General features: G+C 38.0%; 1 protein-coding gene and 1 long non-coding RNA gene across 3 annotated transcripts in view; one reads left to right on the forward strand and one right to left on the reverse strand.

Moving 5' to 3' along the window:
- DSCAM (DS cell adhesion molecule) overlaps positions 1 to 27,459 on the reverse strand; it is a gene marked incomplete at its 5' end in the record, with an annotated part of 741,397 nt that overhangs the window by 291,467 nt on the left and 422,471 nt on the right. For both annotated transcript variants that reach the window (XM_082458757.1, XM_082458758.1), the window contains 4 exons: positions 4,479 to 4,754; positions 5,508 to 5,804; positions 12,469 to 12,744; positions 16,760 to 17,038. In XM_082458757.1, coding sequence (XP_082314883.1) covers positions 4,479 to 4,754; positions 5,508 to 5,804; positions 12,469 to 12,744; positions 16,760 to 17,038 — 1,128 coding nt within the window. The remainder of the gene's footprint in view (positions 1 to 4,478; positions 4,755 to 5,507; positions 5,805 to 12,468; positions 12,745 to 16,759; positions 17,039 to 27,459) is intronic.
- The window catches only part of LOC309659300, a 119,741-nt gene that overhangs the window by 86,313 nt on the left and 5,969 nt on the right, over positions 1 to 27,459 (forward strand). The window lies entirely within an intron of this gene.

Here is a 27,459-nt window from a genome sequence, read left to right on the forward strand (position 1 = left end):
CATATAGAAAATGAAACGAAATATGAAAGAGTGAATTTTGTGACTGCTTTTATTTCCTTTCTAGCATCAGCATCTCATCTCATTATTGACAAATATTAATTTTTTTAACTTTTTATTGAATAAAAGAGTCTTTAAATTTTATAGTGCTTTATAATTTTCAGAAGTTTCACACACATGATTTCATATAATCCCATAATAATCTTTTTAAAAAATCCCCTACTCCTATATCGCCCCTCTCCCCTCCCCTCTCCCCACTGGTAAACACTAGTTTGTTCTCTATATCTGTGAGTCTGCTTCTTTTGTATTTTACTCACTAGTTTACTGTAGTTTTTTCTCAAAAAACTAAAAATAGAACCACCATATGACCCAGCAATTCCACTCCTGGGTATATATCTGAAAATAACAAAAACACTAATTCAAACAGATATATGCACCCCAATGTTCATAGTGTTATTTACAATTGTCAAGACAAGGAAGCAACCTAAGTGTCCATCAACAGATGAATGGATAAGGCAGATGTGATATATATACATATATATACACAATGGAATACTACTCAGCCATGAAAAAAGAATGACACTTTGCCATTTGCAGCAGCATGGATAGACTTGGATGGCATTATGCTAAGTGAAGTAAGTCAGACAGAGAAAGACAAATACTTATGATATCACTTACACGTGGAATCTAAAAAATACAACAAGCTGGCAAACATTAAAAAACTCATAAAGTACAATTCCAAAAGCTTGATGCTTCTTAGACACACTTGCCAAGTTACAATTTCAACCATTGCTCTCTACTATTTTCAGCCCACTCCCCAAATCCCTATATCAAAGTTCCCTTGGTCTGAATCCAGAATGGTGGTCCACAGACACATGATACTAAGCCTACCGTTCATAAGATTTTCCCAAGCCATGAATATTTTAGGTTCCCACTCTTGGACTTTCCATCATCTAGACTAGAACTTCTGGAGTCCTCTTTGGTTCTTACCCATGCTCACTCACCAAATCCATTCCTTCCTTTTCCTCTTTTCAATTTAACTAATTCTCCCTCTCTCTTACGTTAGGCACTCAATAGCTCATGCCCTTACTTCTAAGATAATCTCCTTTCTTGATTTTTTAAACAGCTTTCTTCCCAGGTACTCTGAGTTAATTTCTCCTCACTTCAATCCTGGCTTCCCATTTCAATGTGAATTACTTTTCAAAAACACACTATGGGGTGGTACTGGAAAGCAAAGATGTGTGTTTGAGTCCTGGATATATTACTGGACACAACCCCGAGCAGGTCTCCTGCTCTCTCTTATTCTGTTTCTCTGGTGATGCTTTATCTACATTACAGAGTCACTCTGAGTATTAATTAAGATTACAATTATGAAAGTGTTTTCTAAACGACAAAGTTTTACATAAATACAAAGAGAAGGTGACATTTTTATCTAGCAGCCAATTAACTTTCCTGGCAGTGTTAGTCCCCAGCAATTGGAACACTCAACTGGGCACTGTTCAAGTTCAGTGTGGCACCTAAAATGAGGCAGGAAGAGCTTTGAACTGTGTTAAATGTAACGCTGCTTGTTAAATTGAAATGAAGTGAAAAAAGGGATTTTGACTTTCATTTCTCCCTACATGTTTGAAGGCAGCAAAATTGCGCTTCTCGTTAATATATTTTAGAACTTCTCAAGTTTCAGGCATAACTAACGATCAAAATGTTATTTATATCAATCTTTGAGTTTTTTTTAATTTCCCAAGTCATATGATACAAAATAAGTGAAGGGGGAAAAAGGAAGCAAAAAAGACAGACTGAAAAACAGTATTGTTTCCAAATGTCATCTACACACACACACACACATACACACACACACACACACACCCCACTCTAGTGTTAAAGAAAAACCTCCTGGAAACAAGATAAAAATGGCTTGGTTTTACAGTTTGCAGCATTATTAATGGAAACAAGTGGGCCCACTTCCAAATGAAGCCAACATTTGAGGTATCATATTTGCTCTTCTAAAATGATCTGAATACAGTATTCACTGTGTAGTCTAACCGCAAAGGTAATGGAGCTGTATATATATAAATAAAATAAGGAAGACTGTCTTCCAATCCTGCTCCACAGGGAGAGTCAAAAATTTCAGTCTTTTCCTGTAATTCAGTTGATGTCTTCTCTCTCCCTTATCATAATCCTTATCATAACTGAAAATAGTAAAGGTTATTAATTTTGTAAAAGCTTTGATGGGCTACAAACCTGACCACTGGAGTGTGATTTAACTTACATATTTCATTTCAAAACATTTTAAAATTCAAATTTAAATGCTCAGAAGTTAATATGGTTACGACTTTCTACTGACATCTGAGGAAAGGCTAAAATCGTTAATGGTGTATAACTGTTACTATATGTTGACAGTTAGATGTCATTTTAAGCAAGAAATGCAAGTGGTATCTTAAATCCAATTACTCTAAATATCTTTGCTAGAGTGCAATGCACGTGAATATGACTCCCTCCAAAAAGTATGCCCTAGGTTGACATATAGGAGTCCAGAATTTATTATTTTTCACCTGGGAAGCCCTACACAGGTTTAAGCAGGCTTAACCCTATCCACTCAGCCTGCAGTATCTGCAGTTTCATTTGTCTACCCAAAAAGATAAAATTCAATAAAAGTAAGGTGGGATATACTGTAGTATTAATAGCCAACAACTGTATTTATATTTAGTTTAGACAGTGCTCCTTAAAACAGAAGAAAGCATGTTTTGAAGCAACGATTAACAAAAAGTATATACTCTCTCCTCTGCCCAGGCATGTGCACAAAAAATTAACTTACAATGAATGCACAGCAGTGGAATATAGATTTCTTTAGCAAGTTTTGTATTCCCAGCTTCTTGGTAAACCCATTGTTTAAAGTCTTTCTAATCAAATTTTTGTTAGTGTGTGATATTCTCATATGGTAGGGTCCATGGAGACATCTAATCTGTCATCTGGAAGGCTATCATTAGAGACTGCCAGGCACGTCTCTCTCTCTGATCATTTGGCTGTTGTAAGTTTTATAGATCTCTTTGGTTTTAATATCATCTTGCATCTGGAGGGCATTCTGCTTTCTACCTCTCTGATCTGATTGCCACACGTGACAGCCTCCATCTGGTGCCCACTCCCACCCTCCCTACCAATGGTCTTTGCTTGCCTTCTTTTTATCCCTGGGGTTGGTTTCTTTTAGGGAAAATTCTTCGTCATCAAGTAGAACTTATTTTCTGAGGTATTGACCTACCGGGCATAGAGTAGATATTCCATCCATCATAGTTAAAGAAATAAATACAATCACAAAATGAAGTTTTACGCAGCTATGACCAATCTGGCTTACTAAGAATTTCTAATGATTTGAGAAAATTCTTAAGATATGTGGTTATTAAAAAAATTCAAAGTTATGTGCAGGTGTATGTAATATGTAATACATAATACATGTTACCTAACATATACTACATAATCCAATACATTGTGCGTGTGTGTGTGTGTGTGTGTGTGTGTGTTTATAGGTGTCCCTAAACAGGTAAACAGGATTTGTGAGAAAAGATGGTTGGGGAAGACCACGGAAAACCTATGCAGCTTTGTAACCAGGACATTAAAAGACAATTATTGGTACCTAGGGAGATAACCGTGTAGCTCAGGCAGGCAGTTTAGCAGAGCAGGAGGCCGTTTCCACATATTTTTGGTATTACTTCATGGTGCATTAGAGCTATTTCCATGACCTGTTTCCTGCAATTATTTACATAACTGAAAATTTTCATTTTATGTTCACTTGAGGAAACTGGATTGGGAAATGGAAGAAATGGGTTCCCCTAAGGGTCTGCCACAGTACAAAGCTATATGTCCCTTGGGGAGTCCTGCCACTTTATAGGTCTTTACCGACAAGGAGACTGGGGTTGAGTTGCATGATCTCCAAAATTCATCCTGGTGGTTATAGAGTCCATGACAGTCCACGTCATGATGTCATGATGTAAAGAATAACTGAAAAGGCAGGAAAATTTTCTGTGGGGTCCTTTAAACATAGCATTCCTATGTTGTTGCTTTGACCCGCTCATCTGTTTTGTTTGAAGTCCTCATCCATTACAGAAAATCTCTTCTAGTTGGCTTCTAAAAGAACTCACTTTCAGGAGGCTTTAGGAAAACAAAGCTATGTGTTTTAAAACAATCTGTCAGACAACTAGATAACCAAGTCAATGATATGTTTCTTTTTTCTATGATTTTATAAAAACACAAATCCCCTGGAAAACCAAGCCAAAAATTCATGTGAAAGGAAGACTATATCAACCATCAGTCTGGTGAAGATGCAGTGGTAAAGAGATTAGAACATCTAATGCACTTTATCATTCTTCAGTCTTTGTAACTGTCCTATTCTGAATATGCAGATTTTGAGATTACCCCACTCCTAACGGTTGGTCTGGTGAAACAGCTGAGCTTAGTAATGGTGAGCTGTGGGGACCGAGGGACAGCCTTACCTTTGACCGTCACGTGGACGCTCTGGCTGGTGGAGAGCTGGGGTTGAACCAGCACATTGCAGGTGTACTCCCCCTCGTCAACTTCCTTTTGCACATCCGAGAGTTTTAGCGTGCCATTGTTCTCAAATGCCACTTGGCGGTGGTTAAAAGGAAGCAGATTAGAGTTCTTGTACCATTTGATGGAGTAATATGGATAGCCAATCACACGACAGTGAATGTATGTGTCCCGTCCTGCTATTGCTGTGATATTTTTCATCGGTCGAATGCTTGCAGGCCCTGGAGAGACACAGAGAAACTCTTGAAAATAATTTAAGGGTACATCTTCTGTGTGGAAATGGGTACACTTTTCCTTGAGTTAAAAATGTAGATTAGTTTCATGTAAGGACATCTGTTTCAGTTAAGCACATTTTTTTCTGCATTTGGCATTTTCTACCAAGAAGGTTTTTTTTTTTCCTTTTAATTTTGTTACTTTCGAATGAATTGAGTGAGTGTTAAATACTTTAATTATCAACTACTTCTGTTAAGACGTTTTGAATTATAGGACAAAAGGCAATTTAATCAATAAAAGGTAACTAGCTGCACTGAACAGTCATGCTCTTTTGGTGAAAACTCTGGTAGCCATTCAGTTGTTTAACCCTCTCTGTACACTAGGTTATGAAGATGGAGGTTATGCCATGTTGCACTGTGAATGTCAGTTAAATACCAGGTACGTGAAGGGTTACCATGGACACAGCAGAACGGAAGAGGAGGAAGGAAAGAGCGTGCACAGCATAAACCAGGAAAGGAAAGCTCCAGTGGACAAGTCTAAGAGTAAAACAAGAGAACACGCTGACTAAAGAAACCAAAACGCCATCTCCAACAGTAACCCAGTCACTGCCATTCCTGAGTAGGAAGCAGAGGGTAGGACATGGGAAGCGACAGTTAATCCGTTTTTGGCATTCCAAGACTCGGCTCTCGGTGCATGCAGAAACCTTCTTCTCCACTACAATGAGTTATGTGTGTTTTTTGAGGAGCTGATTTGACAAGCACCTCTTACGTTTATTCGAGCCTGGTACAGGACGACTCCTGCCGAGTTGTTGGCAGTGCAGCGGTAGACTCCCCCGTCGCGGACTTGAGAGCTGGAGATGTTCAGGTAGCTGACCACGTTGCCCTCGGACGTGATCATCTGGCTGATGCGGTGACTGCCGCCCTTGAGGATGGGGTCATCGTCCAGGGTCCACGTGATCGTGGGCAACGGTGTTCCCTTCACGTTGCACATGAGGGAGACAGGCTCTGCTGGACTCACCACTTTTTCACTAAAGGCAGAAATAATTTTGGGAGTTCCATCTGCAGGAAGACAAATCACGGAAGGAAGTGGCACATACAGATAATTAAACAACTTCCGAGTACTTCTATTTAATGATTAGGATGTGGATGTAGTGCTTCTCAGACATGACTCAAAAGTCTGGTTTTATTGATAAAGCTAAGTTCCAATCAGGACAAAATTTCATTTTCCAAGTAAGTAAACACAGCATTAGCAAGCTTTAATAATTTTCTTATATATCTCTTGATGAAGTCGTAACAAGAAGAATGATAAGGCAACTCAGATGTTCATGGTAAAAAATGTCATCTCCCAAGAAGTTTATAATTCAAAACTGGTATATCCCCACCCAAAGTTATAAACATAGAGGAAATCCACACACTCCCAATGGTCGCTTTAGCTTTCTACTTCCCCCAAGTTAATTAGGGATTGCTCAACTGGGGAATCGTTTTTTATTATTATTTTTTTAATTTATTTATTTTTTGGCTGCTTCGGGTCTTAGTTGCGGCACACGGGATCTTTCACTGCGGTGTGCGGGCTTCTCTCTAGTTGTGGCGCGCAGGCTCAGTAGTTGTGGCACACGGGCTTAGTTGCCCCGCGGCATGTGGGATCTTAGTTCCCAACCAGGGATCGAACCCATGTCCCCCTGCATTGGAAGGCGGATTCTTTACCACTGGACCACCAAGAAAGTCCCTCAACTGGGGAATTGTTTAGAGGAAAAAGGAACTAAGAGATTGATTATCTCATCTTTATAATTTTCTCGTAAGAAATCATGTTTGATAGTTTGAATGACAAATAACTGCATGTGAATTTTCATGAAGGCCTTGATAATAGTAGAAGCTAAATAAATTTGACACTTTCAGTATTATTAAATATCTCCATAAGTATCTTTTCTTTCTTTCTTTTTTTAAAATTTATTTTATTGAAGTATAGTTGATATATAATGTGTTAATCTCTGCTGTAGGCAAAGTGATTCAGTTATACACATATATAGGTTCATTTTCATATTCTTTTCCATTATGGTTTATCACAAGATACTGAATATAGTTCCCTGTGCTCTATAGTAGGACCGTACTGTTTATCCATTCTCTATATAATAGTTGGCAGCTGCGAACCCCAAACTCCCAATACATCCTCCCCCCACCCCCCTCGCCCTTGGCAACCACAAGTCTGTTCTCTAAGTCTGAGTCTGTTTCTGTTTCACAGATAAGTTCATTTATGTCATATTTTAGATTCCATAAGTATCTTAAGTAGGGTGGCCATTAATTTATCATCTAACCTGGGATACTTTTGAGAATAAAACAGATACCAGGAGAACAGGCACAACTCAAGACTGTCCCAGGCAAACAAGGAGCTTAATCTTAGGAAAGTTTCCATAGCAATTTCCACTATTTTTGACAAAGATCAAATTGTCAAATTCCATTATTTTTCTATCACATATATTGACTATCTCCCTCATGTTATATGGTAGTAATCACAAATACATGTTTCTTTATACATATATATATATGGGCTTCCTTTAAAGAAAAGAGAGAAAAATGTATGGAAGTCAAAAGAAGGAAAAGTTACCAGTGGGTCTACCAGCCGCAGGCACTATAAATCAACATTGTGACGCTTTTTTTTCTAGGCGTAGATAGGTCATTTTGACATAATTGTGATCACATGCAACAGGATTTCTGAGTCTGGTAATAAACCTTGCTGGAGGAGATGTTAAAAAAATTTTTTTTTCATGCTAATTTCAAGGGTTTAACCATAGTGAAAGATAATGATTAACAGATTTTTTTTTAGTTTTTAATTTTAGTTATAATAATTATATGCATTCATTGTTGAAAAATTTGAAAGTATATATAAACAAAAGAAAAACTGGAAATAAAACTGAAGCTATCTTGCAATTCCATCACAGAAGGGTAAGTGTTAACATTTTCAAATATCCCTGAAGAAAGAGTTATTCATCACCACAAAACCCTGAAGCCTGTTTCTGTGGCCTGAGCTGGGTTGCTTCCCTAGAGCCTTCTACCATCTTTTCATTTGCAAATTCCTGAATCTTAACTTCTTCATTCCAACTCAATGTTTTGAGGCTGGAGAAGGCCTTCAAGTATTTTTTTTTTCCCCCAGATGCATTCATAAGTAGCATATTTCAAGGTCCTTGGATTGCAAACATCTTTCTTTTACTATCAAAGATGACAAACGTAACTTCATAATATTAAAATAAAGAACCTGCGCTTTTGCCCGTAGAACACTGCAGACATGACTTCAACATGCTCTACATTTAATTTACAGAGAAGTTACATGTGATGCTGATCCTTACTCTTTGTACATAACCAGTCACTGGTGCTTGGGAATGTTCAGGTTATTTTATTTGACCTTACAATTCAACGTATTTGTCAGGATGTGTTTAGCTGTGAATTTCTTTTCACTGATTTTTACACTAAGCACTGAAATCTCAAATCTTTTTTTAAAATCTATTTAGGAAAGTTTTCTTCAGTTACACTTTTATTTTTTAGATAAAATTTACTTACAGTTAAATGTATAGATCTTAAGCGTACAAACAGAATGAATTTTGTTAAATATATATACCTGCGTAACCACAAAACGATCAAGATAAAAACCATTTCCATCACCCCACAAAGTTGCTAGGGGTTCTTTCAATCAATCTTCACCCACCAAAGCTGATCACGTTCTGATTTCTATCACCGTGCATTACTTTGGCCTGTTCTTGGCTTCAAACCCATGTTTGAGTGTGCCCTCTTTACACACTCATGTAACCTGTCATAACCGCGGGACAGTCAGCAAAATTAGGAAATGTAACTTTGGAACCGTACTGTTATCTAATGCAAAGTTTGCCGATTGACCAATAATGTGCCTTACAGCTATTTTCCCAAGTTCTATCAGTTTCACACCTTACATTTATTTGTGGTGGCCCCTTAGTCTCTCTCTTTTTTTTTTAAATAGATCTTTATTGGAGTATAATTGCTTCACAATACTGTGTCAGTTTCTGTTGTACAACAAAGTGGATCAGCCATATGCATACATATGTCCCCATATCCCCTCCCTCTTGAGCCTCCCTCCCACCCTCCCTATCCCACCCCTCTAGGTGTTCGCAAAGCACTGAGTTGATCTCCCTGTGCTATGCTGCTGCTTACCATTAGCGAACTATTTTACATTCGGTAGTGTATATATGTCGATGCCACTCTCACTTCACCCCAGCTTCCCCCTCCCCGCCATGTCCTCAAGTCCATTCTCTATGTCTATGCCTTTATTCCTGCCCTTACCCTGAGAAAACCATAATTCAAAAAGACATGTACCACAATGTTCATTGCAGCACTATTTACAATAGCCAGGACATGGAAGCAACTGAATGCCCATCGACAGATGAATGGAGAAAGAAGATGTGGCACATATATACAATGGAATCTTACTCAGCCATAAAAAGAAACGAAATGGAGTTATTTGTAGTGCGGTGGATGGACCTAGAATCTGTCTTCAGTCTCTTTTAATATGCAACATTCCTCAGTCTCTGTTGCGTTTCTTGACTTTGACATGTTTGAAGTTACTTTGTAGCCACTTACTCAAATTCAGTTTGATATTTCCTGGTGATTAATACAAGTTTTGCGTTTTTGAAAAATACCATGGAAGTGATGTTGTTTTCCTGTCCTTATTGGCCATTTGTGTATTTCCTTTCTTAAAATGTCTGCTCAAATCTTTTTTCCATTTTTGTGTTAGGCTATTTGCCTTTGTTATTGATTTGTAGAAGTTCTTTATGTCTACTGAATACAAGTATATATATAATATATACATATATACTGGATACAAGGTATATACATACACATATACAAGTCAGTACAAGTTTACTTTTACATGTGTATATGTCAGATAGCTCATATAAATTACATATAATGTTTGTCAGACATATGTATATATATAGTATACATTATATATAAATGTCTATGTTAAATATTTTCTCTCATTCCATATTTGCCTTTCCATTTTCATATATATTTATACACATATTAACATTAATGTGTACATGCAAATTTATACATATGTATATGTACATATAATTTTAATCACATCTACTAAAAGTTAAAATTATCATTCTTCATGTGAAATGGAGGAACTCTGAAACAAATGATTTCAAAGAATTTAATTTATATTCTATCCATTGTGTTATTCTATCTATTTATGTTATAAACTCTATAACACGATATTGTAATTGTGTAGTTGTTTAATTTGTCAATTGCTGTTTAAAGAAATTAAAAGAGAGAAAACAATTTTGCTAAATGTTTACTAACATATTTGTCATTTCTCGTACTCTCATGCTATAGATCTAAGTTTCCATTTTAGGTCATTTTCTTCACCCTGAATGACTTCATTTACCATTTCTTAGTGTGCAGGTAGGTCTTCTGGCATAACATTCTTCAAGCTTTTGTTTATTGAAAATATCTTTATTTTGCCTTAACTTTTAAAGACTATTTTTGATATATATAGACAAATATATTGATAGTTTTTTTTTAAATGTTGAAAAGAATAAGTTAAAAAAATTCATTTCAATCTCATTAAGACTGTAGTTTTTGCATTTCTTTTTGTGTTCTAGGTTCCCCACCTTCCCTCCCCACCAGCACTGGAAAATATCCTCAGGGGAAATGTGGTATTAGTGTAGAAATCACCTAATGTTTTCCCCTTCTTGCAAGGGTGAAATTCTTTCTGCCTGCTTTTGGGTGTTTCCCCAGTGTCTGCAAACAGTTTCGCTTTTCCCAAAGTTCAAAATTTTCATCTTCTTGCAGGTTAGTCTGATACCTGCTACTCCATCATTTCCAGACATAGGACTTGTTCTTATTCTTCTTTATGATTCCATTTTCTGGTCTGATCTTGAACCTATAATTATTAGATTCCATTTTCTTTAAACTTCCATTCCAGTTTCTTTGTCCTCATAGGAAATATTCCAAGATTCTACATTCTGTCAATGGCCATTCTTAGTTCACGGTATTGTGAGTTTTTATAATCCATGTTAATCCATAGCTGTCACAGGAGGTTACATCGTAACAAGGATGCTAGTTAGACACCATTTTAAGGCAGTTACTGGCTATGCATTTGTAATTCTATTTCTGCTCTCTTTGGCGACATTAGCATTAGCATCTTTCAGACGAGAAAAAATAAAGTGAAGCTTCTTGTCCCAAATGGAAACTGACATGCAACAAATAAACCCGTAAGTAGGCTCAATGGGCTCCTCTGCCCCCTCTTTTTATTCAAGCGACAGGCTTTTTTGGAGATGAAAGCAGACATTATTTTCCCAGTAAGACCTGAGTGTCTTTGAAATCTTTCTTGCTGTCACTCTCTGATAACCTCACCTCCTTCGACATCATTATGGATTATCAATATGCTCTTTAGGTTTTCTTCGTCACAGGAGATGGTTGCCAAGGTAACCAGCCCTAGACAGGTAATCTCTCCCTTTTCTACAAAGAACCTAAAAATAGTGACTATGTGAGGACTACAGGGCACCATCATTAGCAAACTGGCTCTGTGCAAATTGATTACTGTCTGCACTTAATTATTATGTGGAACACAGTGTCAGGCTTTTAATATGAGTACCGTGCCTTCAGCTAATTTCGCCTCTGCTTTAAAATGCTCACTGTCTGCAAGGAAATGCTCGAATCAAAATAAGAATGTCATTCTAAGCCTGTTTCATATCCTCTTAGCATCAAGAGATATTTAAACTTATTTTCATATATAAATGGATTTTCTTTTTTCCTCCCTTAGGCTATATGAAACTCATGCAGTTATTTTAATCAGTTGATAACAGATGAATTTTAAATTATATAAGAAGGCACAATTTCCAACAAGACATGCAAATACACAGATAAAAGCTAGTTCAATTATCTGTTGATAAACATATGTCTCTCGCTTGACTGTTACCTTGATAGCTTCTTTCCCTGGCTGATTGATAAGCTTGAAGATGTAAGTAGGCAGCAGGCAGTTAAGAAAAGAAAACAACGTAACATACCTAAAACCTATTATGATAACACAAGGTAATTCTTCAAAAATTCCATTCACCTAAATCTGTGACTCTATGGACCCAAATAGACAACCCCTCAAACCAGAAGCCATTTTTTCACTCCACCAAGCACTACATTGAAATGTTGCTCTGAACGTTGCCTCCAAAGTTGTGCTTATCAATTTTGGGGGAGCTATTTTCCCCTCCGGGGGACACTTGGCAATGTCTAGAGACATTTTTGTTTGCCACACTGGAGGAAGGCGCTGTTAGCATCTAGTGAGGGGAGGCCGCTCAACATCCTACAGTGCAGAAAGCTGCCTTCCAAAGCAAGCACTCCTGAGAAACCCTGGTCTAGAGGACAATGAATTGTCAACCAAACCATAAATCTCAAGTTTCTAAGGTCTATATCTTGACAAGTAACTTTAAACACGTGAGTGGGCAACATTTATGTTACTTAACTTTAAGTTAAATCACGTTACTTATGTTACTTCTACCACAGACAATGTTCATTTCACCAGAACTTATTCTTTTCTTTGCCCAGTTGAGCTTGAGAAACTAAGGTGGAATTATTAGCTGGTCAGATAGACAGAAACCTTAAAACTGCGAGTTATGAGCAGTGTTTCACCCTTCACTCTTGCTCTCGAGTGCTCTGGGTTTGGGCTCTTTTTTCGCTGAACCCTGTAACGAGGCCCACTGACCTTCAAGGACCACCTGCACATAGTCTTGAGCGGACAGCCTGTCCTTGCGCACAAAGCACTGGTACGCGCCCCCGTCACTTCGGACCATGTGATCCATTATAAGGTTTTCGTGGTTGATCCCTGTGATCCTCACATTTTTTCCAGGGTTGACGACTTCACCGTTTCGGTACCAGGAGAGTTCCTGGTCCTCACTTCCTGTCACGCTGCAGGACAAGGAAACTTGGCTGCCCACACTGCTTTTAACTTTCCTGGGGCTGATGGTAGCTTTCAGTGGCTCTGGAGTTTTGGGGAAGAGAAAAAAAAGAAGGTAAAAAAACATCACACGTGTAGAGATCATTGCAACAACAGAATGGACTTTTGACAGGCAAAGGCATCTTCGCAAGCACTTTTCGCCCATTTGTCAATATGTCAAGGTGGGTTTTTTTCCTCATACAGGGCACTGAATGGTCAAAGATATGAAACTGAGCTGATAAGTTAATAGGTTTTACGAAAGTTACACAGTCTTAATTTGGGACTTGTAAATAGCACTAGGTAGGCCTTCTACCTATAATACTCCCAAGAGTTAAGGCAGCAGAGGGATTTAGAAAGAACTTTTTTTTTTTACAGTTAATTTACCATGTACAATTGCCGTAAGTGATAATGTGTACAGATTTTCTGTTGAAGTAAATTTCTTGTTAAGACTGTTATCTTCCTATTGCTTTTGTAGGGAATGACATTGCAAAAAGAAAAAGAAAAGGACCTTAAAAAAAGAATGCACTCCATATATTCTTCTTTCAGTATTATTTCATGGTGCGCCATTTTGTTTGGGAACACCCTCATTGCTATTCGGTTTTTTTTTGCTCTGGGCTTCTTTCACTGTATAGCAAATAGACTGACGTGGCTCAGATTGCTTTCTCACTGAGTAAGTGTGAGTGTTAATGCACTGACGGTAAGAAATGCAATGTGCTGGTTGCCAGCAAGGACAGAAATATTTGAATATTTAAATCCTGTTTGCCGCTTCCCAGCATGGCACAGATGGGTTTGCTCTGGGCCATACTCACTCTCCTCCCCTATGTGGCTTAACCAGGGCCAGTAACACACGGCTGTAAGAAAGCAGGTAGATATTAGGATTCGTGACCATGAAACAGGGTTTTTTTCTTTAAAATGAGGCTAACTTCTTTGGATAGGTGGTAACTCTCATCTTTGACTTCCTATGTTTTCATTCAGCAAACCCAATTGAATGCCGTAAGCATTTATTGAACATCTACTATATACCAAGGATGGGGTTAAACTCACAGGTGAGACAAACATGAATAACATTTGTGGTGCCACTAGCATGTGCCATAAAGCTACCAAATATCTTTTGAACATTAGTTAAGTCAGTCTTCCCCCAGTCCTGCAAGTTTTGTGTTATCATCTCCATTTTACAGAAGAAGAAACGATTATTCAGAGAGATCAATTAATTTAACCAAATCCATTCAACAGGTAAATGGCAAAAACCGGTTGTTTACCCCAGTTATTACTGACTTCTTGTGTCACCACATTGTGAAGTCTTTAAGGAATTCAGTCTTCCAGATGGATAAGACAAATATAAGAAGGAAGATAGTAACCCCAAGCGTCCATTAGAGACGTACACTATGTGGAAGAGGATCGATAGAATGTCCTCAGACATCAAGGATGGATAGGACTGAGGCCAGCTGGGATGAAGAGAGGGCCTCGTGAGGAGTGCGAACTGCAGGAATTAGAGCATGAGGCACTGCCAGGTCTCAGGAAGAGTTTTGGATCAGTTTGGATGCAACACAAGGTCTCTGAAGGAGAACAGTGGGAGAAAAATTACACAGGCAGTCTGGGACAAGATCACAAAAGACCTCGAGATTTTGGAATCAAATCAGAGGGAGCTAAAGAAAGCTTTCTAGAATTTTTAGCAAGTAAGTGTTATAGACAAACACATTTTTAGGAGAATCCATCGATCATATTGTGTTGGACAGATGACAGTGGGGACACTGGTCAGCAAAGGGGCATTGCAGAGGTCTTGTTGAGGTGCAATTAAAACTCGACCTAGTAATGAGAACCTACTGCATAGCACAGGGAACTCTACTCAATGCTCTGTGGTGACCTAAATGGGAAGGAAATCCAAAAATGAGGGGATATATGTATACGTATAGCTGACTCACTTTGCTGTACAGCAGAAACTAACACAACGTTGTAAAGCAACTATACTCCAATGAAAATTAATTTAAAAAACAAAACAAAACTCGATCTAGGACTGGGTGGAGGTGGAGAGCACAGCTGAGAAACACGGTGAGATACGATCTCTAGGACTCGGCAGGACTTGGACATGAAAGAAAAGTCTTAAAGAGGATCCAGGACTTAAAGTTTGCATTTGGAGGGTTCGAGGCTGAAAGATGTCTAGAATAACAAGAGGCTGGTAAATGGTAGAGAGATGGTGGAGAGAAGTTTGGGATACTGTTCTTTAGAAGTGCCAGCTAAGCATCTGATATAAAATAGGGAGACACGCTGCTCACCTGACACTCAACAAGGAGGCTGAGGCCGAGCATGCAAATTCAGGGCTGTTTTCAGAGGGGAGGAACTTGAAGCCATAAAATAAAAGAGGGCACCAAAAGAAAAGAGACGAGATAGAACAGAAGTTTCGGAATTTGGAACCCAGGAGCATCCTCTCCGCCTGGAGAAGAGAGACCAAACAAAGGGAATAGTCAGAAGGGAGGATGGAAGCATTAGAGACATATCTGGAACTTTTCCAGACATGGCAGAGTACAAAGATGAAAACAAGCACAGTCAGAATTAAGACTTTTCCACAAATAACTTTTAAAATGTAGACAGTGGTAAATGCCTTTACAGAGAAAACAATAAAATACTCTGAGCCTTGAGCAGAAAATAGGAGGGAAACGGGATGTTTTGAGAATGAGGCATTGCATTAGACTTAGAAAGATGGGAAGTTTTAGACATTCAGGTATTTGAAAACCATCTTACATTACATGAGGAGGGAGCAGCGTGACTTGCAGTAGGGAAGGAACAGGTTTGTACGGGAACAGGAAGAAGTTAGATTTCACAGGAGTAGGGTTTTTGGAAGAAAAACTATGAGAAGTATGACCGTACAGCTTTACTTGAGATGTTTTCCATACTATCCTAAGATATAAACTTTATTCAACAGAAACTGGGGAGCCACGAAAGGTGGGGTTGAGCCTGCATATTGGAGTGATTCTCATTGGCTGTCCAATGCTGCATTGTTTCGTCTACAAGGTTCTTCAGCCATCGAAATATAACCATGCAGACATTACCCTCCTTTTCTTTCTAATCGCAGCCTAAGCATGTTTGAAAGACATTTGCAGGACTCAGTCTGGACAGCTGATTCCAGGCAGTCATTGGGATATTTATTTCAAATGTACTCACTTGGGCTGGTATTGTGCTAAAGCTGTCTACACCCAGGGTGACACTGAAGAGGCAGTTCCATAAACAGGCAGAAGGCTGGAAAAAAGCCAGGGTAAGAAAATGCCTCCCTTTTCAATGTCAGACTCGTATTCAGTTTGTTCAGTTCAGTTCATCAAATTTTTATGTATACAGATATGCATGATAGCATACTGGCAACTGAGAGCCACATATTTTGACCAGAGTTCTGACACTCATTTCTGGCCACGTGATCTTGAGTAACTCACTGTGATTTGGTTTCTGCATAAGCAAAATTAAGGCTTTTCAACTAGGTTAGAGCGCTTCCCCCTGCAATCACACCCCTCCTTCTTCCGAGTCTACCTTTGGCATCCTTCTCAACATCTTCCTCACATCAGTCACTACAAATCAGTTAGAGATGAGATATATCTACCATACTTGGCCTAAATTATCTATAATATTGAGTCCAAGTCCAATATTTGGATAATTACAACCTTATATACAGCCCTCTATAGAGCTGATAATAGCCCCATTTAGAAATTTAAAGCAGCATCTGGAAACAGGCCAAGGACAACTGCTTTGATCTGATCACCACTGCTTTTGCTGACAGCACCACCCTACCCCTCTCCCTCCACTAACTTGCAGACAGGCTGACCATTCTGAATTCAACAGCTAGGTAATGTTTCAACTCAGGTAATGTTATCTTGGAAATATATCCTGTGGCTCCCGACTCTCCAGCTGTGTAACCTTGAGAAGTTGGAACCTCAATTTCGTTGTCTGTAAAATGGGGCTACTGTGGGTCTCAGCAGGGCTGCTGTGAGGATTCGTGGGGGCTACAGAGAAAGCCCGGAGGTCGGCTTGTAACAAGAGCTCCACCATCACCACTGCAAGTTACCATCCAACTTACGTTTCACGTACAGGCGGCCTATCACCTTAGCAGTTCCATATCTGTTGGACACTTCACACACATAGCTGCCTGAGTCTGAGGGGCGTGCATTCTCAATAAGCAGCCCAGTCACAGTCTTCTGGAACCTTCCAGAAAGTTCCAGGGGCATGTTGTCCTTCAGCCAGCGGTAATCTGGCTCGGGGTGGCCGAGCGCTTTGCAAGGCAACTCCACACGTTGCCCCGCCATGGCTTTGCGATGATCAAACCCATCCAGTATGGATGGGGCTGAGTTCGCTGGGTCTGCAGAAGAAAAGAAAAGCCTCTTAGATATGAGTTAAAGCAGTCATTCGGAATCATAGGGCCTTGTGTATAATTCATATTCTATGGATCATTCCAACTATTGATACAGATCTTTAAGATTATATATATATGAACAGAAAAAAGCACTATTCATATAAATTTCTTTTTCTCAGAATTTACAAAAGGTTGAAGCAGTTATATCACTAAAGAAGATATACAAATGACTGATAAGCACATGGAAAGATGCTCAAGTATTATTAGCCACTAGGGTAATACAAATTAAAACCACAGTGAGATACTACTTCATACCCAGTAGGATGGCTATAATAAAAAACACAAGCAAGGGCTTCCCTGGTGGCGCAGTGGTTGAGAATCTGCCTGCCAAGGCAGGGCACACGGGTTCGAGCCCTGGTCTGGGAAGATACCACATGCCACGGAGCAACTGGGCCCTTGAGCCACAATTACTGAGCCTGCGCGTCTGGAGGCTGTGCTCTGCAACAAGAGAGGCCGCGATAGTGAGAGGCCCGTGCACCGCGATGAAGAGTGGCCCCCGCTTGCCATAACTAGAGAAAGCCCTAGCACAGAAACAAAGACCCAACACAGCCATAAACAAACAAATAAATTAATAAATAAATAAGAATTAAATCTTAAAAAAAAAAAAATGCTGACTTCCATCTTAAAAAAAAAAAAAAACACACAAGCAATAGCAAGGGCTTGTGAGGATGTGGAGAAGAAACTGGAACCTTCATACATTGTTGATGGGAATGTAAAATGGTGCAGCCACTTTGGAAAACAGTTTGGCAGCTACTTAAAATGTTAAAACTTCTGTTTACTGTAAGGCCCCAAAAGCTCCACTCCCAGGTATCTACCCTAGACAAAGGAAAACCTATGTTCACTCAAACACTTGTTCACAAACGTTCATAGCAGGATTATTCATAACAGCCAAAAAGCTGAAGTAATCCAAAGGACCATTGTTTAGTGGATGGATAAACAAAATGTGAATATACATACATACTATTCGGCAATACAAAAGAGTGAAACACTGACACGTGTTACAACATGAAAGAACCTCGAAAGATTATGCTAAATGAAAGAAGGCACGTACAAAGCCATATACTGCAGGAGTGGACTTAAATGAAATATGCAGAAAATGAAAATCTGCAGAGACAGATAGTAGATTAGTAGTTTCCCGGAGCTGGAATTGGAATAGGCTGCAAATGGGCAGCAGGGATCTTTTTGGGTAGAAAATAATGTTCTAAAATTGGATTACAACTCTATGTATTTACTAAAATCATTGAATTGTATACTTAAAATGAGTGAACCTTATGGTTGGTAAATTAAATCTCAATAAAACTATTTTACGAAAAAAGGAATGGGGCATTTCTTTTACATTTTAAATAGACAATTTAAGTGACGCTTGATACATGTGCTCATGGACACATTTGGTCAGACACAGACTTAGTACAACCACACAACATTGGATTTAATTTCCATCCCCGTATCTTCAAACTTTTTATCTACATTTTTAAAAATCAGTTTTTATCACAAAAATTTGCAAACTCACACAAAACAAGAGAAAACGATATAATGTGTCCTATATAGTCATCACCCAGATACAACGGGCATCACAATATTTCTATCCTCCTTCTGCTTATTTCTCTATAGCCTTTGCTTTTGGTGCCAACATGCTTGAGTCAAGTCATAAAACCTATGTTATCTAGAATGCTTCTCTGACGAAAATAAGAGTTTTCGTGTATAACCGCAATGTCAGCATCACACAAGAGTAATAACAGCCTCTTGGTATCACCTATCATCTACTCCACATTCATTTTTTCATAATGAGATAAAAAGTCATATTATTATTATTGGTTTTAGAATTGAGCTAATCAAATCAGGATTGTTTTACAGTTAACATTTTGTTGTTACGTCTCCTTTTCAAATGTTTTTCCAGCTTTGAGGTATAACTGGCAAAAATTGTATATACGTAAGGTGTAAAATGTGATGCTTTCAGATAAATACATTTTGTGAAATGATCACCAAAATCAAGCTAATTAGCATTCATTGCCTCACATGGTTACCTTTTTTTTCTTTTCATTCCCCTTCCTTCCTCCCCTCCACCAACTACCCATTTGTTCTCTGTGCTGCTGAGTCTGTTTTGTTATGTTTATTCATTTGTTGTTTTAGATTCCACATATAAGTGAAACCATAGAGTACAATATTTGTCTTTCTCTGTCTGACTTATTTCACTCAGCATAATACCCTCTATGTCCATTGACATTTTCACAGATGGCAAGATTTCATTTTTTATGACTAAATAATATTTCCTTGTATATTTATAGCACATCTTCTTTATCCATTCATCTACTGACATACACTTAGATTGCTTCCATATCTTAGTGATTGTAAATAATGCTGCAATGAATATAGGGGTGCACATACCTTTTCAAATTAGTGTTTTTGTTTTCTTCAGATATATACCCAGAAGTGGAACTGCTGGATCATACGGTGGTTCTATTTTTAATTTTTTGAAAAAGCGCCATACTGTTTTCCGTAGTGGCTGTTCAGTGCATGAGGGTTCGTTTTTTTGCACATCCTTGCCAACACTTGTTATTTGTGGACTTTTTGATAATAGCGATTCTGAGAGATCTGTACTGATATCTCACCGTAGTTTTGATTTGCACTTCCCTGATAATGAGTGATGTTCAGCATCTTTTCATGTGTCTGTTGGCCATCTGTATGTCTTCTTTGGGAAAAAAAAATGTCTATTCACATCTTCTACCCATTTTTTTAATTAGGTTTTTTTTTTTTTGATGTTGAGTTGTATGAGTTCTTTGCATATTTTGGATATTAACCCCTTATCAGATATACCATTTGCAAATATATTCTTCCATTCAGCAGACTGCCTTCTCATTTTGTTGATACTTTTCTTCACTGCACAAAAGCTTTTTAGTTTCATGGATTCCCATATATTTATTTTTGCTTTTGTTTCCCTTGCCTGAGGAGACAGATCTAAAAAAATATTGCTAAGATCAATGTCAAAGAATGTACTGCCTATGTTTTCTTCTAGGAGTTTTACAGTTTCGGGACTTAAGTTTAGGTCTTTAATCCATTTTGAATTTATTTTTGTATATGGTGTGAAAGAGTAGTCCAGTTTGATTCTTTTGCCTATAGGTATCCAGTTTTCCCAACACCATTTATCAAAGAGGCTATCTTTTACCCGTTTTATATTCTTGCCACCTTTGTCATAGATTAATTTATCATAGAAGTGTGGGTTCATTTCTGGCCTCCCTATTCTGTTCCATTGATCTATGTGTCTGTTTTTGCATCAGTACCATACTGTTTTGATGACTGTAGTTCTGTAATATAGTTTGAAATCAGGGAGCATGATATGCCTCCAGCTTTGTTCTTCTTCCTCAAGATTGTTTAGACTAGTCAGGGTTTCTTTGGTTTCCATACGAATTTTAGAATTATTTGTTCTAGATATGTGAAATGCCATTGGTATTTTGATATGAACTGCAACGATTCTGTAGATTGCCATGGAGAACATGGCCATTTTAATCATATTTATTCTTCCGAGACATGAGCATGTTGTGTCTTTCCATTTGTTTGTGTCATCTTCAATTTCTTTCATCAATGTCTTCTGGGTTTTGGAATACAAGTCTTTTACCTCCTTGGTTAGATTTATTCCTAGGTATTTTTTTTTTTTGATGCACTTGTAAATGGGATTGTTTTCTTAATTTCTCTTTCTAATAGTTTGTTGTTAAGTGTATAGAAATGCAAGAAATTTCTGTATTTTAATTTTGCATCCTGTAACTTTACTGAATTTATTGTATGAGTTCTAGTAGTTTTTTGGTGGCATCTTTAGGATTTTTCTGTATATAGTATCATGTCATCTGCAAACAGTGATAGTTTTACTTTTTCCTTTCCAATTTGCATTACTTTTATTTCTTTTCTTATCTGATTTCTATGGCTTGGACTTCCAGTTCTATGTTGAATGAAAGTGTGAGAGTGAATATTCTTGTCTTGTTTCTAATCTTATAGGAAATGCTTTCAGCTTTTCAGTGTTGAGTATGGTGTTAGCTGTGGGCTTGCCATATATATGTTGAGGTATGTTCTCTCTATACCCACTTTGTTGAGGTTTTTTTTAAAAATTTTTATTTATTTTATTTATTTATTTTTGGCTGCATTGGGTCTTCATTGCTACGTGCGGGCTTTCTCTAGTTGCAGTGAGTGGGGGCTACTCTTCATTGTGGTGCGTGGGCTTCTCATTGCGGTGGCTTCTCTTGTTGTGGAGCACAGGCTCTAGGTGTGCAGGCTTCAGTAGTTATGGCATGAGGAAGCAGTAGTTGTGGCTCATGGGCTGCAGAGCGCAGGCTCAGTAGTTGTGGTGCACGGGCTTAGTTGCTCCGCGGCATGTGGGATCTTCCTGGACCAGGGCTCAAACCCACGATCCCTGCCTTGGCAGGTGGATTCTTAACCACTGCACCACCAGGGAAGACCCAAGAGTTTTTTTTTTTTATCATAAATGAATATTAAATTTTTTCAAAAGCTTTTTCTGCCTCTACTGAGATAATCATATGATTTTGATTCTTCAATTTGTTAACATGGTGTATCACATTGATTGAATTGTGGATATTGAACTATTCTTGTATCCCAGGGATAAATCCCATGGATCATGGTGTATGTCTCTTAATGTATTGTTGAATTCAGTTTGTGCTAATATTTTATTGAGGATTTTTGCAATATTCATTCTTGATGTTGGCCTGTAATTGTGTGTGTGTGTGTGGTGTCTTCGTCTGGTTTTGGTATCTGAGTGATTGGGTGATTCTGGCATCACAGAATGAGTTCGGAGGCATTCCTTCCTATTCAAATTTGGAATAGTTTGAGAAGGATTGGCTCTTCTTTAAATGTTTGGTAGAATTCACCTGGGAAGTTGTCTGGTCCTGGAACTTTATTTGTTGAAAGTTTTTTTTGTTTTTGTTTTTTTACTGATTGATTTCATTAATGGTAATCAGTCTGTTTAGATTTCCTATTTCTTCCTGATTCAATCTTGGGAGATTGTACATTTCTAGGAATTATCCATTTCTTCTAGATTGTCCATTTTATTGGTGTATAATTGTGGTTATCTCTTATGATCCTTTGTATTTCTGTGGTGTTGGTTGTAACTTTTCCTCACTTATTTATGATTTTATTTATTTGGAACCTCTCTCTTTTTTTCTTGATGAGTCTGGCTAAAATTTTATAAATTTTGTTTATCTTTTCAAAGAACTAGCCCTTATTTTTATTGATTTTTTCTATTTTTTTAATCTATTTCATTTGTTTCTGCTCTGATCTTTATAATCTCTTTCCTTCTACTAACTTTGGTTTTGTTTTTTACTTTTTCTAGTTCCTCTAGTATAAAATTAGGTCGTTTATTTGAGATTTTTCTTATTTCTTGAGGTAGGCCTGCATCACTATAAACTTCCCTCTTAGAACTGCTTTTGCTGTATCTCATAGATTTTGGATTGTTGTGTTTTTGTTTTCGTGTGTATTCAGATATTTTTAAATTTCCTCTTTGGTTTCTTTAGTGACCCATTGGTTGTTTAGTAGCATATTGTTTAGCTGCCACATGTTTGTGATTTTTGCAGTTTTTTTCTCTTGTAGTTGATTTGTAGTCTCATATCCTTGTGGTTGGAAAAGATGCTTGATATGATTTCAATCTTAAATTTACTGAGACTTGTTTTTGTGGCCTAGCGTGTGATCTTTCCTGAAGCCCATCTGATCTAATGTTTCATTTAAGGTGAATCTTTCCTTATGGATTTTCTCTTTGGATGATCTGTCCATTGATGTAAGAGGGGTATTTAAGTCCCTTACTCTTATTGTGTTGCTCTCAATTTCTCCCTTTAAATTTGTTAATATGCTTCATGTATTTAGGGAATTTTATATTGGATGCATAGATTCAATTGTTATATCTTCTTTTTGGATTGATCTCTTTATCATTTTGTAATGTCCTTCTTTGTCCCTTTCAGTCTGTGTGTGTCTTTAGATCTGAAGTGCGTCTCTTGCTGGCAGCATGTATATGGGTCTTGTTTTTGTGGGGTATTTTTGATTTTTGTTTTCTTTTCATTCAGCCACTCTATGTCTTTTGATTAGTTATGTACTTATTCCCATTTTGTTAATTGTTTTCTGGTTGTTTTGTAGTTCTTTTTTGTTCCTTTCTTCTTTTTATGCTCTCTTCCCTTGTGACTTGGTAACTATCCTTAGTGTTATGTTTGGATTCCTTTTTCTTTTTTGTGTATCTATTATAGATTTTTGGTTTGTGGTCACCAAATAGATATCTATCTATCTATCTATCTATCTACATATATATATATATGTATATATATATATGATTATTTTAAGTTGATGATCTCTTAAGTTTGAACATATTCTAACAACCCTGTGTTTTTACCAATGCTTAACATATTTGACTTGGTATTTTACGTCTTTTTGTTTCGTGTATCCCTTAACTACTTCTTGTAGATATAAATCATTTTATTGCTTTTATCTTTTAACCTTTTTACTTGCTTTATAAGTAGCTGATCTACTATCTTTACTGTATGTTTGCCTTTACCAATGAGATTTTTCCTTTCATAATTTTCATATTTCTAGGTGCAGTACATTCTTTCTTGCTTAGAGAAGTCCCCTTATCATTCCTTGTAAAATGGGTTTACTGGTGGGTGCTGAAATCTTCCACCTTTTGCTTGTCTGTAAAACTCTCCACCTCTCCTTTGTGGAGTGTTCTTGATTTTTTCCTTTCATCACTTTAAATATATAATGCCAGTCCTCTCTGGCCTGCAAAATTTCTTCTGAAAAGTGAGCTGACAGTCATCTGGGAGTTCCTTTGTACTTAATTTCTTTTCTGTTGCTATGTTTAAGTTTCTCTCTTTATCTTTAATTTTTGCCATTTTAACTGCAATGTGTCTTGGTATGGATCTCTTTGGTTCACCTTGTTTGAGATTCTCTGTGCTTCCTGGACCTAGATATTTGTTTACTTTCCCTGGATAGGGAAGTTGTCAGCTATTATTTCTTCAAATAAGTTGTCTTCCCCATTCTCTCTCTCTCCTCTTTATGAAGCCCCTGTAATGTGAATGTTAGTATGCTTGATGTTGTCTTGGAGGCCTCAAACTGTCCTCATTTTTTAAATTCTTTTTTCTTTTTTCAATTCAGCTTGAGTGATTTCCATTACTCTGTCTTCCAGTTTGCTGATCTGTTCCTCTTTATCATCTAATCTACTATTGATTCCTTCTAGTGTATTGTTATTTCAGTTATTGTATTCTTCAGCCCTGTTTGGTTCTAACTCTTTGTTAGACTTCTCACTGGGTTCATCCATTCTTTTCTTGAGTTTATTGAGCATCTTTATGATCATTACCTTGACCACTTTATTGGGTAGAATATTATCTCCACTGCACTTAGTTCTTCTTCTGGCATTTTATCTTGTTCTTTTGTGTGCAATATATTCCTCAGTTGCCTCATTTTGTCTAATTCTCTGTTTTTTTTTTCTATGTATTAGGTAGGTCAGTTACATTTCCTGATCTTGGAGAAGTGGCCTTATATAGGAAACATCCTATGGGTCCCAGCAGCACACTCTGCTCTGGTCACCAGAGCTATATGCTCTAAGGGTGCCCTTATGTGGGCTGCATGCACCCTTCTGTTGTAGCTGAGCCCACTACTGTGGGAGTGCTGGTAGGCAGGGCTGGACCCCAGCCTAGTTGGCTGGCAGGCCCTGCCTCATGCAGAGGTTGCTGCCCCACTAATGGGTGGGGCTGGGTCTCCATGCAGCAGGCTGCTAGCCTGGGTCGGGGAGTCCAAGGTGTGCTGCCAACTGGTCCATGTGTGGGTAAGCCTCCAACACTACTAGGCGAGAGAGAGGACACTAAACAGGCACTTGCCAGCACTAGTGTCCTCATGGTACAATGAGCTCTCCAAAATTGCTGCCACCAGCATCTCCCCAGGGGGAGTCCCAGTTGCTTAGTGCCTCTGCAGGAGGCTCTCCAAGATCAGCAAGTGAGTCTGACCCAGGCTCTTTTCAAATTACTGCCTCTGCACTGGGTATCAGAGTGTGTGAGATTTTGTATGAACCCTTTAAGAGTTCTATTTCCTTTAGCACTCCTGTTCTGCTGTATACAAGCCCCACTGGCTTTCAAAGACAGACAGTCTGGGGATTCATCCTCCTGATGCAGGACCTCCAGGCTAGGAAGCCTGATGTGGGGCTCAGACTCTTCACTCCTTGGGGAGAACCTCTGCAATTGTGATTCTCCTTCCTTGTGGGTTGCCTATCCAGAGGTGTGATCTTGACTATATCACATCTCTGCCCTTCTTACCGGCTCATTGTGGTTCCTTCTTTACCTCTTTAATTGTGGAAAACTAGTCTTCAGGTCATTCTCATCAATAGTTTCTCTGCAAATAGTTCTAATTTTGGTGTGCCCATAGCAAGAGGTAGCTCAGGGTCTTCCTACTCTGCCACCTTGGCCACACCCCCTTACCAGTGATCTTAGTTGTTATGGCTCTTGATTCTCTTTTAATTCAGATAAGACTCTCCTTCTATTTCCTTTCATGTCTTTGACTCATTGAAGAAACCAGGTGAGTTATCTTACAAGAAATCTCACATTTTGAATTTCTTTCTTCATGGTGTCTTTTAACCTGTTCCTCTATTGCCATTTTCCTTATAACTGGAATTTAGTTGTAATGGATAGTCCAGATCAAGTTCAACCTTTTTTCTTTCCTTTTGCATTTACATAATGTGTTGCTTTCCCACACTCAGTGAGACTAAATTGATCAGAAAATTCAGATGATAATGTTTGTCTGAATTAAGTTATTTTATTAAGTGTTGAAAATGGCAATTTTAAAATTTCTGTTTTCTTTCACATTCAATAGATGTAATTATTCTGTAAATAAGAACTTTTCTCCCTGAACTAGGGTTATTTGGTTATCTTGAAATATAGTAGTTACAAGAAAGACAGGAAGAAATTTTGTTGTTATCTTTAATGACTAATTATCAAAATCAAGAGTTGGTGCCTGCCTTAGTTACCTCTAAGTAGATGAATAAGTTTCTTACTATTGTTTTTGTTATTATTAAATGTATATGTACGTGTGCACATGTAAGTATATATGTAAATGATTATGTAAGTATATATATGTACATATATACACACATATGTGTGTGTGTGTGTATATATCTATGTGTGTATATATATATATATGCATACATACAATTGTGACAAGACTCCATTTATGTTCCACCAATAATCCATTGTTCTTCCAAGGAACCATGGTCCCTGTTATTGGGGAATAATATTTAAAGGAGACTATGATCTAGGTGGTAGAGGTGCTTGTTGCTGTTGGTTGCCCACTGCCCATTGAAAAGGGAAAGAACTTGGAATCACATATTAAAAAAAACAGCAAGTGCGTACTGATACTTTCTATTGGATATTTCATGAATTTTATTAATTCTTTGGTTTTCTATTTTTATCTTTTCTCTTACACTGAAAATATTGGTTCCAAATAAAAATAATATAAACATAGTTAATTTTCCCTCTGTTATAGTATTTTATAGGATGAAATTCTTCTAGGGCCTCCCACACTACTGAGCCTTCTCTCTCTGTTTAGTGTTCCATTCTGGTTCAATTTGATTCCTAAATCCAGCAGTTTCCCTCAGGGTGAGTTTCTGTTCTTCTGAAAGTAGTATTTGCTAAATATTTCTGAGATCTGCAAGGAGTTAGGCTACTACCGAACTATGTGATATCATGGCCCTTTTGCATTCAGCTTCAACTCAGAGCTTGTGTAGGTCTATCAAATTGTTGTGAATATTCTTAGACACATTTTCCTAGGTTTCCATTCAAGAGATGGTCCTCTGCTATTTTTTATTTTTTATTTTTTTAAAATTTATTTTTGGCTGCGTTGGGTCTTTGTTGCTTCGCACAGGCTTTCTCTAGTTGCAGCGAGAGGGGGCTTCTCTTCATTGTGGTACATGGGCTTCTCATTGCCATGGCTTCTCTTATTGAGGAGCATGGGCTCTAGGTGCGTGGGCTTCAGTAGTTGTGGCGCACGGGCTCTAGAGCACAGGCTCAGTAGTTGTGATGCATGGGCTTAGTTGCTCTGCGGCACGTGGGATCTTCCTAGACCAGGGCTCGAACCTGTGTCCCCTGCATTGGCAGGCGGATTCTTAACCACTGCGCTAGGAGGGAAGTTCCCGTCCTCTGCTTTTTGGAGGTGAGCATTTGCTGACAATCTTGCAGTTCTGTGACTATATAGTAATCCCAGTAACTCTTCTCTTTTCACTATCCATCACCTAATGTTACACTGCTGCTCTTCCTACACTGGTCCTATTGTTGTCAGTAGTTTGTCCATAGCTCCCCACACTTAACAGTTTCTGGGGAATCCCCATCACCTAGTTTTGTTGA

This window comes from Balaenoptera physalus (genome assembly GCF_965194825.1).
Source record: "Balaenoptera physalus genome assembly, chromosome: 4".
NCBI lineage: Eukaryota > Metazoa > Chordata > Mammalia > Artiodactyla > Balaenopteridae > Balaenoptera > Balaenoptera physalus.